Consider the following 15,790-nt stretch of genomic DNA (forward strand, 5'->3'; position numbering starts at 1 on the left):
ATCATCTCTTACGGCGTTCTCTAGGGGATGGTATATTTTGAGAGAAAATTATCCAGTACACCTCACTATAATTATTAAGACATGTGGTAAGCAATCCAAACTAATTGGAGATTTGATGATTTTTCTTGAAATTGTATTAACAAGACAATTATTTTCTCTCTACTTTGGTGAGGTCTGAACGCATATCAGGTGATTAGAGCTGATGTTCAGAACCCTCAAGGGACTTTTCTGGAGGGGACAAAAGAGCATCAGAAGATAAGGAAACAGAAACAACCAGTGCATAGAAGAAGAAGAATGCTAGGTTAGTCTTGCAATGCTACAGAATACAGATATTACATGTTCTACGGTGTGCTGTGCACAAGCAATAAATAATACAGTCATGTTCAAAGCTTCTTTTTTGAGATAGGTCCCCGAACATGTCTGTTAGGCGGTCTGGCTTCATTGGTCATAGTCGGCGGCACCGAAGAAGGCATAGTCTGACTCGCCAGATGATCCCAGCATAGCGATGTATTCAGATCCTCTCACATGAACACTGAAGCAAGCTGTATAACATATACATGCACAGCGTCAAAGTCAGCAGAAGTATAATTGCATCTGCCCTAATATGGATCCAACAATAACGAACATAAGATTATGATGTTACCACAAATGCAAATCTAGGTATTCAGAGAAGGTGGATCTAAACTAAATCAGCACACCTACATACAGAAACACTGCCAGGGGGGACATCAACAAATACGTAGTGCCCCTAGTCCGATGTGTTTTAAAAACAGAAATACACCGACAAAAAATGACAGTAAGACAGGCAGGAGATAACATCAACAATATTGAAACAAAAGCAAAAAGATAACTGATGAAGTGGACGGCACAGCAGACCTAAGCTATCCCCAGTACTTGTGAACCTGTTGTGCTTGAAATGTAATTCCACAAAATAGAAGGAAGCGTTGAAATATTTGAATAAGCTAAATTATCAATTTTCAACAATGCCAGTTTTTTGTGCCAGATAGTTCAGAAAAAGTAAAAACTACAAAAGCTTCTGAACTATCATTGTGGCAGAGAATCAAACCATTTAAACTAAGTGGATTACAATTATTATTTATAAACAGCAGAAACATCGTGTACTTGTTTTTTCCTGCATATATTCAATAAATTCAAAGTAAAACAGCTTTTTGGGAAAAGCTACTGTACCCGCAAGGATGTTTGCTTGAATTTAAGGTTTAGGTACTTGTGCATTTTGAAGAATTCTAAAAAAATATATCAACTCTGAACATGTAGGTTCAAGGTTTACATACTTGTGCAAATGTACATTAGTTTTTTTTGAGAATTTTTAAAGATGCACAGGTAGGTAACAATCAACTCTGAACACGTAGGTTCAAGGTTTAAACACAAGCACCCACCTCTGAATGTACAAAATACAGACCACTCTTTTTGTTTAAAAATGTGGAACGTCCGAGTGCAAACCAACACAGGACTTTTCTAGAGGTACTACAACAGACAACGAGCTTTTGACAGACACAATTAAGGTGCCACTGAATGATTCTAGTTGACTAGCACATGGTACAACAAGAAAGTTCAGATGTGAACTTAAATAGCACGATTAAAACCAACCCTAGTTCAGGTTGGGTATACTTAAAAACACTAATAACCAAACAAATATATTACTCATGCTAGTTTGATCCTTGATAAACTTTAACATAGTCATGGTGGTTCTTGTTGTATATAGACAAAATGATTGAAAGATGGGATATCTAGTGTCACCGTAGAAATAAAAGTACAGATAAATAAAAGAACACAAGATCAAACAAAAACATGTGATTTACGAACGGAAATCACGCTTAATTAACTGCTAAATAATGTCTAAAGCAATAGCAGAATCATTAGTCCTTACAAACAAAGGCAGCAAAGGACTGCCAATTTCACAATATAACTTTGCAACTACCGGACAACACATTTTCAGTTGAGGAGAACCTTCTTAAAAGATCAGCTATTCTAGCAAAAGCAGAAAAGTTGCTCTTTTTGTTAGCATATACTGGTGGTAACTGGCAAGTAAGAATCAACATTTAAGATCAGTTGGTGGTCTGGGAACTAAGGTGTGAGTGTTACAGAGTCAAGGAGAACACACAAAATTATATAGCATTATGTACATGTGAAGATAGTACGCTCCAACCTTTTACCAGGGTGTAACTGATATTTAATAATCTACAAATCCAGATTCTTAAGTGTCATATGTAGCTGATTATCTATCAGAAATTTATGCATTTTCATGATTAATTTAATCAATAAATAGGTGACTACATTTGTGTAAATATACACCACTTCATAGACAACATTTCTGCGCCTCCTCGGCAACATCTATGGAAGCCGATAATTATATCGCCAATATGGTAGGTCTATTAACTGTATTTTCAGTTGGTATCATGTCTAGTTTATATGTTGTGCTAATGTTAATCACTGCTTCTTCTGATCAAATTCACCCCTGGAATGCATAATTTCCTTGCATTTGAGCACATGGATTGTGCAACAAAGATAAATTAGCTACAGTCAGCCAGCACGTCCAAGCCTAGTGTCAATATCTTTAGTTTTTATCCATTCTAAGCACTATATAAGGCTAGCACCACATTGGTTGGACCCAAGCAATGGAATAACAAACAAGGGTTGTTTCCACCAAAATTCATGCGATTGTTCAATTGATTAACCCGTAGTGAGACGAGTTTTTTCTTCAAACCAAACAATCCATAAATTCTGCTGCGATTTTCCCTCTTTCGCTGGCTATTCTAGTTCTAGTCCTCCCCAAATCGGTGCCTCCATCATCACCATATGTCTCCAAACAAAAGGTTTAGATCATTCATGTACTTAGCATACGATGTTGGGCATGAAAGAAGTGATACCATTCTCAATTTTCACTACGCTTTGAAGCATAACCTCCATTTTCTTCTTCATCTCATTATTGTCATCCATCAGTGGCACAAGAAGGGTCAGCTCCCTATAAATGTCACGTACAAATGCACATATATTTTTAGCATATTCAACTTCCCCATCAGATATACGTCCAATTGCAAGCCTCATTAGCTCTCCTGACAAATCAGCAACCTAAGACATTGGCAGCACAGAAATAGCATTAACTTCCAGCAAGTACAGAAAAGGGAAAATGATCATAAATAATTTATAAATATATCAGTATATTTACCCCTAAAAGATAGTCAAGCACATTTATCTGCAAGGGCTCAATGGATTTATCACTTAGAGCAAGCAAAGAATCATTAATTTCAGCTAGACCCAATAAAGTGCCAGTCTTGCAAAATCTACAAAATGTTGCAGCTTCAATATATTCTTGTACCTGCAGCATTCATGAAAAACATGTCGGATTTCTGGCAAAACAAATGTAGAAGGACGATATTGATACTAACACCAGGGGTATAGGCTCTTCTGAGCTTCCAGAAGTCGGTTCCTTGTAGTTCTTTTACTAACTTTCCAATGTATTGGTTAACCACAGCAGCAAGGTCATTTTCCGCCTTTGAAAGAACTTCCTCCTTGTTATTTTTGCTGATCCTGGAGAAGAAAAATAGTATAAGAATACATGTGAACTGTCACACATTGGAAATTGAAGATCATTTGCAGATGTAAGTTTGATCAATTCCAAGAGCTGTTTATAATTTCAAGCCACATGCTACATGATGGACATGATATTTAAGCTAAAATCCTGCTTCTATCATCACATTTGATTTGGAGGAAACAAATACTTCAAACCACTTAACTCATGCAGAATTCCTGATTGTCTGTGCAGCTACCCACTGGCTTGGGTATGTTCGGCAAAAGTCAGCATCACGTGTTTACACTAAGCCAAACATAATTTCATTGTAAAAGAACACATTTCCACATCCCACATTTTTAAACGTCACACAGCATACTAATTCATAAAAGATCAAGGTTAAGAAGTAAGAGTGCTCCAAGTTATTCTGAAAACCGCAATAAGTTTCTTCCTTTTTCAAAAATAAATAGATAAATCGTGATACATCTAGCACAACTTTTGATGCTCAGATGAAGCAGGCCATCAGCACTCTGTATCAATTACCTGTGGACCTGAAAGATGACCTTTTTGCTGTTCATTGTCACATCCCGACTTGCTTTCACAAGCCTTTCCCTTTTATCATTCTACAATGATAGAGAACAGTGATAAGATAATATGAAAGCACTGATACTCAGTAATTACCTAATAACCTAAGGGAGTAAAAACAAAACATCCTACTGTGACAACATGCCTGCTTTCAGTTTCTGAAATGGAAGAACAAATTCTAATAGAAAAAACAGTTCTAATGGTGAGTGTTGATTGTGCACATTTGACCCAAGAGGAAAAACTTCTAGAATATAGTTCAGGGAACCCTGAAGAGACAGAATGCTAAAGTAGTAGATAATTTCATGCAATTAACTCAGATACAGAAAATGGAATCTGACAGATGTTGCAACTTTGCCATGCTATTATAGATATCCACGTGCAAATGTATAATGACAAAGACAAACCCCCTCTTAATCCGAAAACAAAGATGCTAAGAAGTCTAGCTTCAACCAGGAGAGAGGAACGGAAATATCTTTCCCATCAACTGGGTGTTAGTTCCGAGGTGCTGACCATGGGCGTCAGCCGAGCAGGGAGACGTAAAGGCAAGACTGAGAAGGCGTCAAGCGCTGGCGCGTAATTCAAATGGCAGAGTTAGGCTGGCTAGCGTCTGTGTAATGGGCCGTGCGGGCCGCGTGTGAGTTGTAATAGACACGTCTGGATCAGGTACAGGGCAAAGTCAACCTCTCCTGTGATACGTTGGGGAAGGTTCAACAGCATCTGATGGTATCCTTGGGTGAGAGTTCTTCCACCCAGTGGTGAGAGTTCTCCCACAGCATCTGATGTGTCCGATGGTATCCTTGGGGCAGCACCAGGAGTTACGGCTTGTCCGCCACAGCGTTTTCCTCAGGTACATGTTAATTTTTTTCCACTGTCGATCACACTGTTCTCTAGCTACGGATAAACCTGCTGGGAAGCGCTCCTGGATGCCTAAGATGGATTTTCCTCGCATTGATGGTATGGATGTAAGGATTTGGATCAATAAGTGTGAAGCATTCTTCCAGTTGTATCAATATCCCTGATAATTTCAAAGTTACTTCTGCCGCACTGTATCTTTCAGATAAATCTGCACACTGGTATCAGGCATTCAAACAGCACAGTGCCTTTTACACTTTGGAGCAGTTTTGTGTGGCTATTTTACAGGAGGTCTGTTAGAGTTATACTGATGATGGCCTTTGGCCTTTTGTATTCTGGCCTTTTGGCTTCCTCTTGTACATGTATATATGCTGGCTTTGGCCACCTAACAATATCAAGTTGCTATTCCTAAAATGGTATTAGAGCCTAGGTCCTTTTTTAGCGCGCACAACTCGTGCTTGACCCGCTACTCCGCCGCCGTGGTCTCCTTCTCTACTCCGGCTGCTCCTCGTCCCGTTTCGCCAAGGAGCCGCTCGTGCCGCCACAAATCCACTTCTCTGGTTCGAGTCGTCTGCCCTGATCAACTTCTCTGGACCGCGTCCTTTTTGGACCGCGACACGCCATCTGGTGCTCTGGATCGAGTCAGCCTCGGCTGCACCAGCTGCAACGCGGGGACTTGGGGATGCCCGCCGCTGGCTCCTGATGCGGGGCACATCCGGCTCCTGGCGCAGGACGCCCGCTGCTGAGCTGCGACGCGGGGACGCGGGAGCACATCCGCCGCCAGCTCTTGACGCAGGACGCCCGCCGCTGCACTCGCTCCTGATTCGGCCGCCGCTCCAGATCGAGGCGTTGTCTGTTCGCTCTCCCTCTGGATCGAGGCGTTGTCTGTTCACTCTCCCTCTGGATCGAGGCGCTGTCTGTTCGCTCTCCCTCATCGAGGCGCTGCCTGATCTGCCGCCACTCCCTAGTCCTGACCGCTCTCGTCCAGGCCCATCCTGACCGCTCGTGTGTACCTGGATGCTGGTTCGATGTTCTGCAGTTTGTGGTTGCTGGTTTGGTGTTCGGTTGACTCTTCAGGTGTGAGGCGATTGATACTCCGCCCTTGCAGATTGGTTAAAGAGAGAGAGAGAGAGAGAGAGAGAGAGAGAGATAAATGAAAAAAAAGAGAGAAAAAAAGAAAAAAGAAAAGAAAAGAAAAAAGAGTACAATGTTTTCACCATCGGGCTATGTCGCCATCCCGTGCTGTCAGGCGTTGTTCGGCGGTGTTCCCTACATTGACCAAGTCTCACACATACGTCGCCGCTCGGTGCTTGGTGCTCGTCCGTCTGTGGCGTTGTCCCCTACTTTGCAATGCCTGCTTGCTGCCTGAGATTCTTCATCGTCAGGTTCTGCAGTTTCTGTGACTGACTCTTCTGGCACTGAGAAACCACCTTCTACTCATTCAGTTACATCCCCATGGATCCTTGATACTAGAGCTTCTTTTCATATTACTCATGGTTCTTCCACTATGGCATCCGTTCGACCCGTCGAGTCTCCTATTCGTGTTCTTATGGCTGATGGCACTCCCCTCCCTGTAGCTAGCCGAGGCACTCTTCGCACTTCTTCATTTCATGTTCCCTCTGTCGCTCATGTTCCCCGACTTACCATGCAGCTCATATCTGGGGTCAGACTGTTGACTCTAGTTGTAGGGTCATTCTCAACTTTGATTCGTGTTCTGTTCAGGATCGTCGCATGGGCACTCTGATTGGTGCTGGCCCTCGATGCTCTGATGGTCTTTAGGAACTTGACTGGCTTCGTCTTCGTTCCGCTGCCATCGTCGCCAGTCTCACAACCCCTATTGCTGCATCTACCAGCTCTTTTCAACTATGGCATCATCGTCTTGGATATTTATGTGGTTCTCGTCTCTCGTCTTTGGTTCATGGCGGTGTTCTGGGGTCTGTCTCTGGTAACTCTTCGTTGGATTGTCTGGGTTGCCGCCTTGGTAAGCAGATTCAGCTATCTTATCCTCACAGTGAGGTCGTGTCCGAACGCCTTTTTGATCTCGTTCACTCTGATGTTTGGGGTCCGGCTCCCTTCACTTCGAAAGGGGGTCATTGCTACTATATTATCTTTATAGATGATTTTTATCGATCTATTTCATGTCTTCTCGTAGTGAGGTCTTATCTATATACAAAAAAATTGCTGCCATGGTCCATACCAAGTTTTCGAGTCCCCGTGTGCTGCGAGGATTCCTTGCTGAGCAAGGTACTCTTACTCAGTTCTATTGCCCTGGTGCTCATGCTCAGAATGGTGTGGCTGAGCACAAGCATCGTCACCTTCTTGAGACGACGCATGCAATGATGATCGGCGCCTCCCTTCCGCCTCACTTTTGGGATGAGGCTGTTACCACTTCCACCTATCTCATCTACATTCAGCCATCTGCTGCTCTACAGGGTGGTATTCCTCTCGAGCGTTTTTCTGGTTGTTCTCCTGATTATTCGGTGCTTCATTTGTTTAGTTGCATTTGGTATGTTTTGCTTGCCCCTCGTGAACGCACCAAACGCCGCTCAGTATGTTGAGTGTGTCTTTCTCGGATACAGTGATGAGCATAAGGGCTATCGATGTTGGGATCCTGTCGATCGTCGGCTGCGTATTTCACGCGATGTGACCTTTGATGACCTCCTTTTTACCCGCGTCCATCCTCCTCGTCTTTTTCCACAGAGGACATCAGAGGACATCGCTTTTCTTACGTTTCCGGATACACCTCCCTCTGTGCCCAGTATTCCTACTCCCCGTCCTGCTATTGCAGATCCGACCCCGTCCTTTCCTACAGTTTCTACTCCACCCTCACCGCATGAGTCTCCACCATCATCACCGATACATTCCCCGTCTCCACCTCCAACGATTCCACCTCTTCCCTCCTTTCCTTTCCATTATACTCGTCGTCCACGTTTGTGGATGAGTCTACTGATGTGCCCTCTACTTCTGGAGCGTCGTCTTCCTCCTCTCAGCCAACTTATGGTCTTTGTTCTCGGCCTTGTCCGCCCCTGACCAATATTCTCCTTCTCGCTATGGTCATTCGATTGTTCTTGAGCCGACTTCTCATCGAGATGATGTTGTTCATCCAAAATGGCAGTTTGCAATGGCAGAGGAGATTGTTGCCCTTGAGCGCACCGGCACATGGGATCTGGTTTCTATTCCTCCCGATGTTCGTCCCATCACTTGTAAGTGGGTCTATAAGACAAAGACTCGCTTTGATGGTTCTCTTGAGCGTTTTAAAGCTCGTCTTGTGGCCCGTGGCTTTCAGCAAGAGCATGGTCATGATTACGATGAGACTTTTGCTCCTGTGGCCCATATGACCATTGTCCGCACACTTCTTGCCGTGGCCTCTGTCAGTTGTTGGTTTGTGTCTCAGCTTGATGTGAAGAATGCCTTTCTAAATGGTGAGTTGCGTGAGGAGGTTTATATGCAACCACCACTTGGGTATTCTGTTCCTGATGGCATGGTTTGTTGTCTTCGTCACTCTCTCTATGGCCTTAAGCAAGGCCTCCATGGCTGGTTTGAGCGCTTCGCCTCTGTGGTGACTGCTGCTGGTTTTTCGCCGAGTGCTCATGGTCCAGCATTGTTTGTCCACCTTTCTGCTCGCGGTAGGACTCTTCTTCTATATGTTGATGACATGATCATCACTGGCGACGATTCTGAGTACATTGCCTATGTCAAGGACCGTCTCAGTGAGGAGTTCCTTATGTCTGATCTTGGTCCTCTCTGTTACTTTCTTGGGATCGAGGTTTCCTCCACCTCTGATGGCTTTGTTATTTCCCAAGAGAAGTATATCCAGGATCTTCTTGCTCGTGCGGCTCTTAGTGATGAGCGCACCGTTGAGACTCCTATGGAGCTCAATGTTCACCTCCGCGATTCTGATGGTGAGCCCTTGTCTGGTCTGACACGTTATCGTCATCTTGTTGAGAGTCTTGTCTATCTTGATGTCACTCGTCAGGATATCTCCTATCATGTCCATATTCTGAGTCAGTTTGTTTCTTCTCCCACTTCAGTTCACTATAATCACCTTCTTCGTGTTCTACGATATCTTCGTGGCACGATTTCTCATCGTCTCTTTTTCCCTCGTTCTAGCTCGTTACAGCTATAGGCCTATTCCGATGCTACGTGGGCTAGTGATCCTTCGAATCGCCGTTCACTTTTTGCTTACTGTGTTTTTCTTGGTGGTTCTCTCATTGCCTAGAAGACGAAAAAACAGACTGCAGTTTCCATTCGAGTGCAGTGGGCGAGTTGCGAGCTATGGCTCTTCCGACGGCGGAGGTGACTTGGTTACGATGGTTATTGGAGGTTTCTGGTGTTTCTGTTACTACACCTACCACCCTCTTGTCAGACAGTACAAGCGTTATCAGTATTGTGCGGGGCCCCGTGAAGCATGAGCTTACCAAGCATATTGGTGTTGATGCTTTTTTTGTGTGTGCTGCAGTGCAGGATCATGTTATTGCTCTTTAATATGTGCCTTCCGAGTTACAGCTAGCAGACTTCTTCACGAAGGCCCAGACTAGAGCGCAACATGGATTTCACCTCTCCAAACTCTGTGTTGTGGATCCACCATGAGTTTGAGAGGGGGTGTTAAGAGTTATACCAATGATGGCCTTTGGCCTTTTGTATTCTAGCCTTTTGGCTTCATCTTGTACATGTATATATGCTGGCTTTGGCCACCTAATAATATCAAGTTGCTATTCCTAACAAGTTTCATGTGAATATTCAGAGAGAGGATGAAAGCACTGATGGTACTCAAGCAGTTGGATACAGTGGAAGAGTACAAGGTTCAGTTCCAGCAGTTAGTGTACAATATAAGCTTGTATGAGCCCACTATCAGTGATACTTTTCTGGTTGCTAGATTTGTCATGGGACTGAAGGAAGAGCTGAGATCAGTGGTAGAGCTCCAACTTCCACCCAATGTTCAGGTGGCATCCATGTATGATACAGTTCATGAAGGGCTGTTGGCTCAACAGAAATCATACAAGTCTAGTTATCAGAAGAATACATCTACTAGAACTGACACCAGACCAAATTTTGCTCCTGGAGAATTGCGGAAAGCCAAACAGTTAAAGGAATATAGACGTACTAATGGTCTGTGTTACAGTTGTGGAGAAAAATATATATATGGGCATGTATGCAAGCAGGTTCCTGCTCCTACAGCTCAACTTAAGGCAGCTGAAGTGGTTGATCCTCATGAGATAATATCTGATGCTGTCTTAGATGCTTTAGTGGACAATTTTCAGGAAGAGTGTGCTACTATCTCTGTGACAGCTTTGTCTGGAGCTTCACATCCTAAAACTATTCAACTAAGGGCTCTCATGGGTAATCAAGTGGTGCTGGTGCTCATTGATTCAGGCAGTACACACACCTTTGTGGATCAGGCCCTGTTGAGCAGAGTGCCAGTTACTGCAGAAAAACTGACTCACCCCTTGCAAGTTAAAGTGGCCAATGGAGACTTGGTGGCATACACTGAATTTGTACCCAACTTAACCTGGTGGATTCAGGCCATAATTTCACAACCTCTATGAAAGTGTTACCACTGGCAGGACATGACATTATTTTAGGGATGGACTGGCTGGAACAGTGGGGTGTAATGCACCGTCATTGGGCTGAGAAGTGGATTCAGTTTGTGTATCAGAGAAAAGAAGTGAAGTTACAGGGGGTCTTACCTGCCAAGCAAGAGTCTATCCAAGAAATTTCTGTGGACCAGCTGCTGAAATGGGAGAAGGGTAATGACATCTGAGCCACAGCTGTGTTACAACCCATTACTGCTACTCCGGGTGCTCAAGTCCCAACTGAAGTACAGCAACTATTGGAGACTAACAAAGCAGTGTTTGTTGATCCCAAGACCCTGCCTCCCATAGAGTTTGACCGTGCCATTCACCTGGTTCCTAATGCCAACTGTAGGCCTTATAGACACTCTCCTTTGCGAAAAGATGAAATTGAGAGACAGGTTGCTGAAATGCTCAAAGCTGGTCTAATAACACCCAGTTTAAGTCATTTTGCCTCTTCTGTTCCGTTGGTGAAGAAGAAGGATGGCACTTGGAATTTTGGGTGGACTACAGAAAACTCAATTCTCTAACTATCAAAAGCAGATTTCCTATGCCAGTGATTGATGAGTTACTAGATGAATTATGAGGCACTAAGTGGTTTTCTAAGTTGGATCTTAGGTCAGGATATGATCAGATCAGAATGACAGAAGCAGATGAATTCAAAACAGCATTTAAAACACATAATGGACAGCATCAGTTTAAAGTCATGCCTTTTGGGTTGTTTACTGCCCCAGCAACTTGCCAATCCTTTATGAATTTCATATTTGCAGTTCCCAACAGGAAGTATGTTTTGGCCTTCATGGGTGATATATTAGTATACAGTGAAACTCTAGAAGAGCATTTGAAACATCTGCAATCAGTGTTTGATATACTACAAGAGCATAAGCTGTTTGTGAAGGAAAGTAAATGCCTTTTGCTCAACAGAGCATGGAGTATTTGGGCCACATTATTTCAGATGCTGGAGTTACTACTGATCCGACAAAGACTGCTGCCATGGTGGACTGGCCCACTCCCACAAATGTCACTGAGTTAAGGGAATTTTTAGGGCTCACTGGATACTACAGGAATTTTTTCCAGAATTATGGGTTACTGGCTAAACCACTGACAGCTCTTCTCAAGAAACAGGCCTTCCAGTGGATGGCCACAGCCCAGAGAGCTTTTCAATTGTTGAAACAGGCAATGGCTACTACTCCAGTTCTGGCATTACCAGATTTCAACAAATCCTTTACTGTGGAAACAGATGCTTGCAATACTGGCTTGTGCTTACACAAGAGGACCATCCCATAGCTTATTACCACAAGGCCTTGGGGGTTAACAGCCACAAGGTTTCCATATATGAGAAGCAATTTCTAGCTATAATGATGGCCATTGACAGGTGGAGATCTTATCTGTGTAGAGCTCCTTTTGTGATTAAAACTGATCGCCAGAGTCCTTGCCACTTGGGAGATCAAAATTTGACTTCTAATTTGCAAAGGAACTAGGAAGGCTACGACAAAACTGGTTGGCTTACAGTTCTCTATACAGTACAAGAAAAGAGTGGAGAACACAGCAGCTGATGCTCTTTCCAGGGTGTCACGTTTGTTTTCAGTCTAGGCAATGTCTGTTAGAGTTATATTAAGTGATGTCTTTTGGCCTTTTGCATTCTAGTCTCTTGGCATCCTCTTGTAGCCTTTTGGCATCCTCATGTATGTGTATATATGTTGGCTTTGGCCTCCTAATAATACAAGTTGCTATTCTCAACATGGCATTAGAGCTCTAGGTATTTTTTTCCGCACGCGCAACTCGTGCTGCACCCGGTCCAAACACCTACACGGCCGCTGTTGTTCTCTTTCCTGCCGGCCGTGATTTTGCTTTTGCCTGCGTCCATCTCCAGCTACAAGAACTTCCCATCCAAGCTAGCTAGTTGATCCCTAGCCGCTGGCTAGTTGTTACCGCCCGCCCGTCTGCACTGCTGCTACCGCCCGCCCGCCCGTCCGCGACGCTACTGTCTTCCGCGGCTGTCTACGGGGCGCTCGCGTGGTCACGTGAGTGGCTGCTGCCGTTTCTTCTCCGGGTGTCTACTGCTCCAGATCGCGACTCTGTCGAATCGATTTGGTCCTCGTTCGGCTGGCTTTTCCTGTGATTGATCTGCTGGTGGTTCTGGTCGCTCTCATCTTGGTCAGTTGAGTTGGGTGACCTTTGCTACTCAAAAAAAAAGACGGAAAAGGTGCACCATGTCTTTGGCGTCATCTGGCTATGTTGCCATCCCGCGCTGCCAAGTGATATTTGATGGGGCTAACTATTCTGAGTTCGTTGCCTTTATGCGCATTCACATGCGTGGCATTTGTCTCTAGGTTGTTCTTTCCGGTGAGGTCCCTTGTCCTCCGCGCCGCCATGATTCTCAGGGGCTTTGGGAGTTGGACTGGCTTAATGTTCCTTCCGCTACCACCACACTCGACATCCATCTGCCTTCGTCGCTTCAGCTACCAGCTCCTTCCAGCAGTGGCATCATCGACTTGGTCACCTTTGTGGTTCTCCACTATCGTCTTTAGTTCGTCGTGGTCTTCTAGGGCCTGTCTCAGGAGATGTCTCCTTACAATGTCGGGGTTGTAGGCTTGGTAAACAAGTTCAGGTACCTTATCCTACTAGTGAGTCAGTGTCTCAGCGCCCTTTCGATTTAGTACATTCAGATGTGTGGGGTCCGGCTCCCTTCTCTTCCAAAGAGGGCCATCGGTACTGTATTATTTTTATAGATGATTTCTCTCGCTACACTTGGCTTTACTTCATGTCTTCTCATAGCAAGGTTCTCTATTTATAAGCGTTTTGCCGCCATGGTCCACACTCAGTTCTCTACACCTATTCGTGTGTTTCGAGTTTCGTGTTGATTCCGTTGGCGAGTATATCTCCAAAATGTTGCGTGGTTTTCTTGCTGAGCAAGGTACTCTTGCTCAGTTCTCTTGTCCCGGTGCTCACACTCAGAATGGCGTGGCTGAGCGCAAGCATCATCACCTTCTTGAGACAGCTCGTGTGATGATGATTGCCGCCTCTCTTCCGCCTCATTTCTGGGCCGAGGCTGTCTCCACTGCCACATATCTCATAAACATTCAACCCTCATCTGCTCTACAAGGAGGTATTCCTCTAGAGCGTCTTTCTGATCATTCTCCTGATTATTCTGCTCTTCGGTTGTTTGGTTGTGTTTGTTATGTTCTCCTTGCCCCCCGAGAACGCACCAAACTAACCGCTCAGTCTGTCAAATGTGTTTTTCTGGGCTGCAGTGATGAACATAAGGGTTATCGGTGTTGGGATCCTATCGGTCGACGGATGCGTATTTCTAGGGATGTGACTTTTGATGAGTCTCGTCCATTCTACCCACGACCATCCTCTTCGACCTTTTCAGTAGAGGATATCTCTTTTCTCACGTTTCCTGATACACCTCCCTCTATGCCTCATATTCCTACTCCTTCTCGTCCCACTATTGCAGATCCGACACCGTCTTCTCCTATCGTGTCTTCTCCTTCCTTATTGCATGACACTCCACCTTCATCACCGATGTCTTCTCCATCTCCATCACCTCCGGTGGTTCCTTCTCATCCCACTTTTCCTTTCATTATACCCGTCGTCGACGTGGTATGGATGAATCTACTGACGTGCCATCTACTTCTGGTGCACCGTCTTCCTCGTCCCAGCCGACTTATGGTCTTCAGGCTCGACCTTGCCCTCCTTCTGACCGCTATTCTCCTAGCCAATATGGCCTTTCAGTTGTACTTGAGCCTACCTCTTATCGTGATGTTGTTGTTCATCCTGAATGGCAGTTTGCGATGGCAGAGGAGATTGCCGCACTTGAGCACAACGGCACAAGGGATCTGGTTTCTCTTCCTCCCCATGTTCATCCCATCACTTGTAAGTGGATCTATAAGATTAAGACTCACTTTGATGGTTCTCTTGAGCGTTATAAAGCTCGTCTTGTGGCTCATGGCTTTCAGCAGGAGCATGGTCGTGATTATGATGAGCCATTTGCTCCTGTGGCCCATATGACCACTGTCCGCACACTTCTCGTCGTGGCCTCTGTTCGCCACTGGTCTGTGTCACAGCTTGATGTTAAAAATGCCTTTCTTAATGGTGAGTTGCGTGAGGAGGTTTATATGCAGCCACCTGGGTATTCAGTTCCCGATGGCATGGTTTGTCGTCTTCGTCGCTCTCTCTATGGCCTTAAGCAAGCCCCTCGCGCTTGGTTTGAGCGTTTTGCCTCTGTGGTCACTGTTGCTAGTTTTTCACCCAGTGATCACGATCCAGCGTTGTTTGTCCACCTTTCTGCTCGTGGTCGCACTCTTCTTCTATATGTTGATGACATGATCATCACTGGTGACGATTCTGAGTGCATTGCCTTTGTCAAGGCCCATCTTAATGAGCAGTTCCTTATGTCTGATCTTGGTCCTCTTTGTTACTTTCTTGGGATTGAGGTTTTCTCCACCTCTGTTGGCCTTTTCATTTCCCAAGAAAAGTATAACCAGGGTCTTCTTACTTGTGCGGCTTTTAGTGATGAGCGCACTGCTGAGACTCCTATGGAGCTCAATGTTCACCTTCATGCTTCTGATGGTGAGCCCTTGTCTGATCCAACACGTTATCGTCATCTTGTTGGGAGTCTTGTGTATCTTGCTGTCACCCGTCCGGATATCTCCTATCCTGTCCATATTCTGAGTCAGTTCGTTTCTGCTCCCGCTTCAATTCACTATAGTCACCTTCTTCACGCTCTACGATATCTTAGTGGCACGATCTCTCATCGTCTCTTTTTTCCCCATTCCAGTTCGTTACAGCTCCAGGCCTATTCGGATGCTACGTGGGCTAGTGATCCTACAGATCGCCGTCCACTTTCTGCCTACTGTGTCTTTCTTGGTGGTTCCCTCATTTCCTGGAAGACGAAGAAACAAACTGCAGTTTCTCGTTCGAGCGCAGAGGTTGAGTTGCGAGCTATGGCTCTTCTGACGGCTGAGGTGACTTGGTTACTGGAGGATTTTGGTGTTTCTGTTACTACACCTACCACCCTCCTGTCAGACAGCACAGGTGCTATCAATATTGCGCGGGACCCCATGAAGCATGAGCTTACCAAACACATTAGTGTTGATGCTTCTTATGTGCGCGCTGCGGTGCAGGAACATGTTGTTGCTCTTCAGTATGTGCCTTCTGAATTACAGCTAGCGGACTTCTTCACGAAGGCTCAGACTAGAGAGCAGCATGGATTTCACCTCTCCAAACCCAGTGTTGTGGATCCACCATG

General features: G+C 44.9%; 1 protein-coding gene across 1 annotated transcript in view; it reads right to left on the reverse strand.

The window, feature by feature from the left end:
- Positions 1–256: 256 nt before the first annotated feature.
- Positions 257–15,790, reverse strand: part of LOC119275797 (translin-associated protein X-like) — an 18,625-nt gene continuing 3,091 nt past the window's right edge. The window contains exons 3-7 of the mRNA XM_037556716.1: positions 4,073–4,152; positions 3,408–3,549; positions 3,188–3,337; positions 2,889–3,090; positions 257–542 (exon numbers count right to left, since the gene is read on the reverse strand). Of these exons, the coding sequence (XP_037412613.1) occupies positions 439–542; positions 2,889–3,090; positions 3,188–3,337; positions 3,408–3,549; positions 4,073–4,152 (678 nt within the window). The 3' untranslated portion in view covers positions 257–438. The remainder of the gene's footprint in view (positions 543–2,888; positions 3,091–3,187; positions 3,338–3,407; positions 3,550–4,072; positions 4,153–15,790) is intronic.

Source organism: Triticum dicoccoides, chromosome 3B, assembly GCF_002162155.2.
Source record: "Triticum dicoccoides isolate Atlit2015 ecotype Zavitan chromosome 3B, WEW_v2.0, whole genome shotgun sequence".
NCBI classification, from domain to species: Eukaryota; Viridiplantae; Streptophyta; class Magnoliopsida; order Poales; family Poaceae; genus Triticum; species Triticum dicoccoides.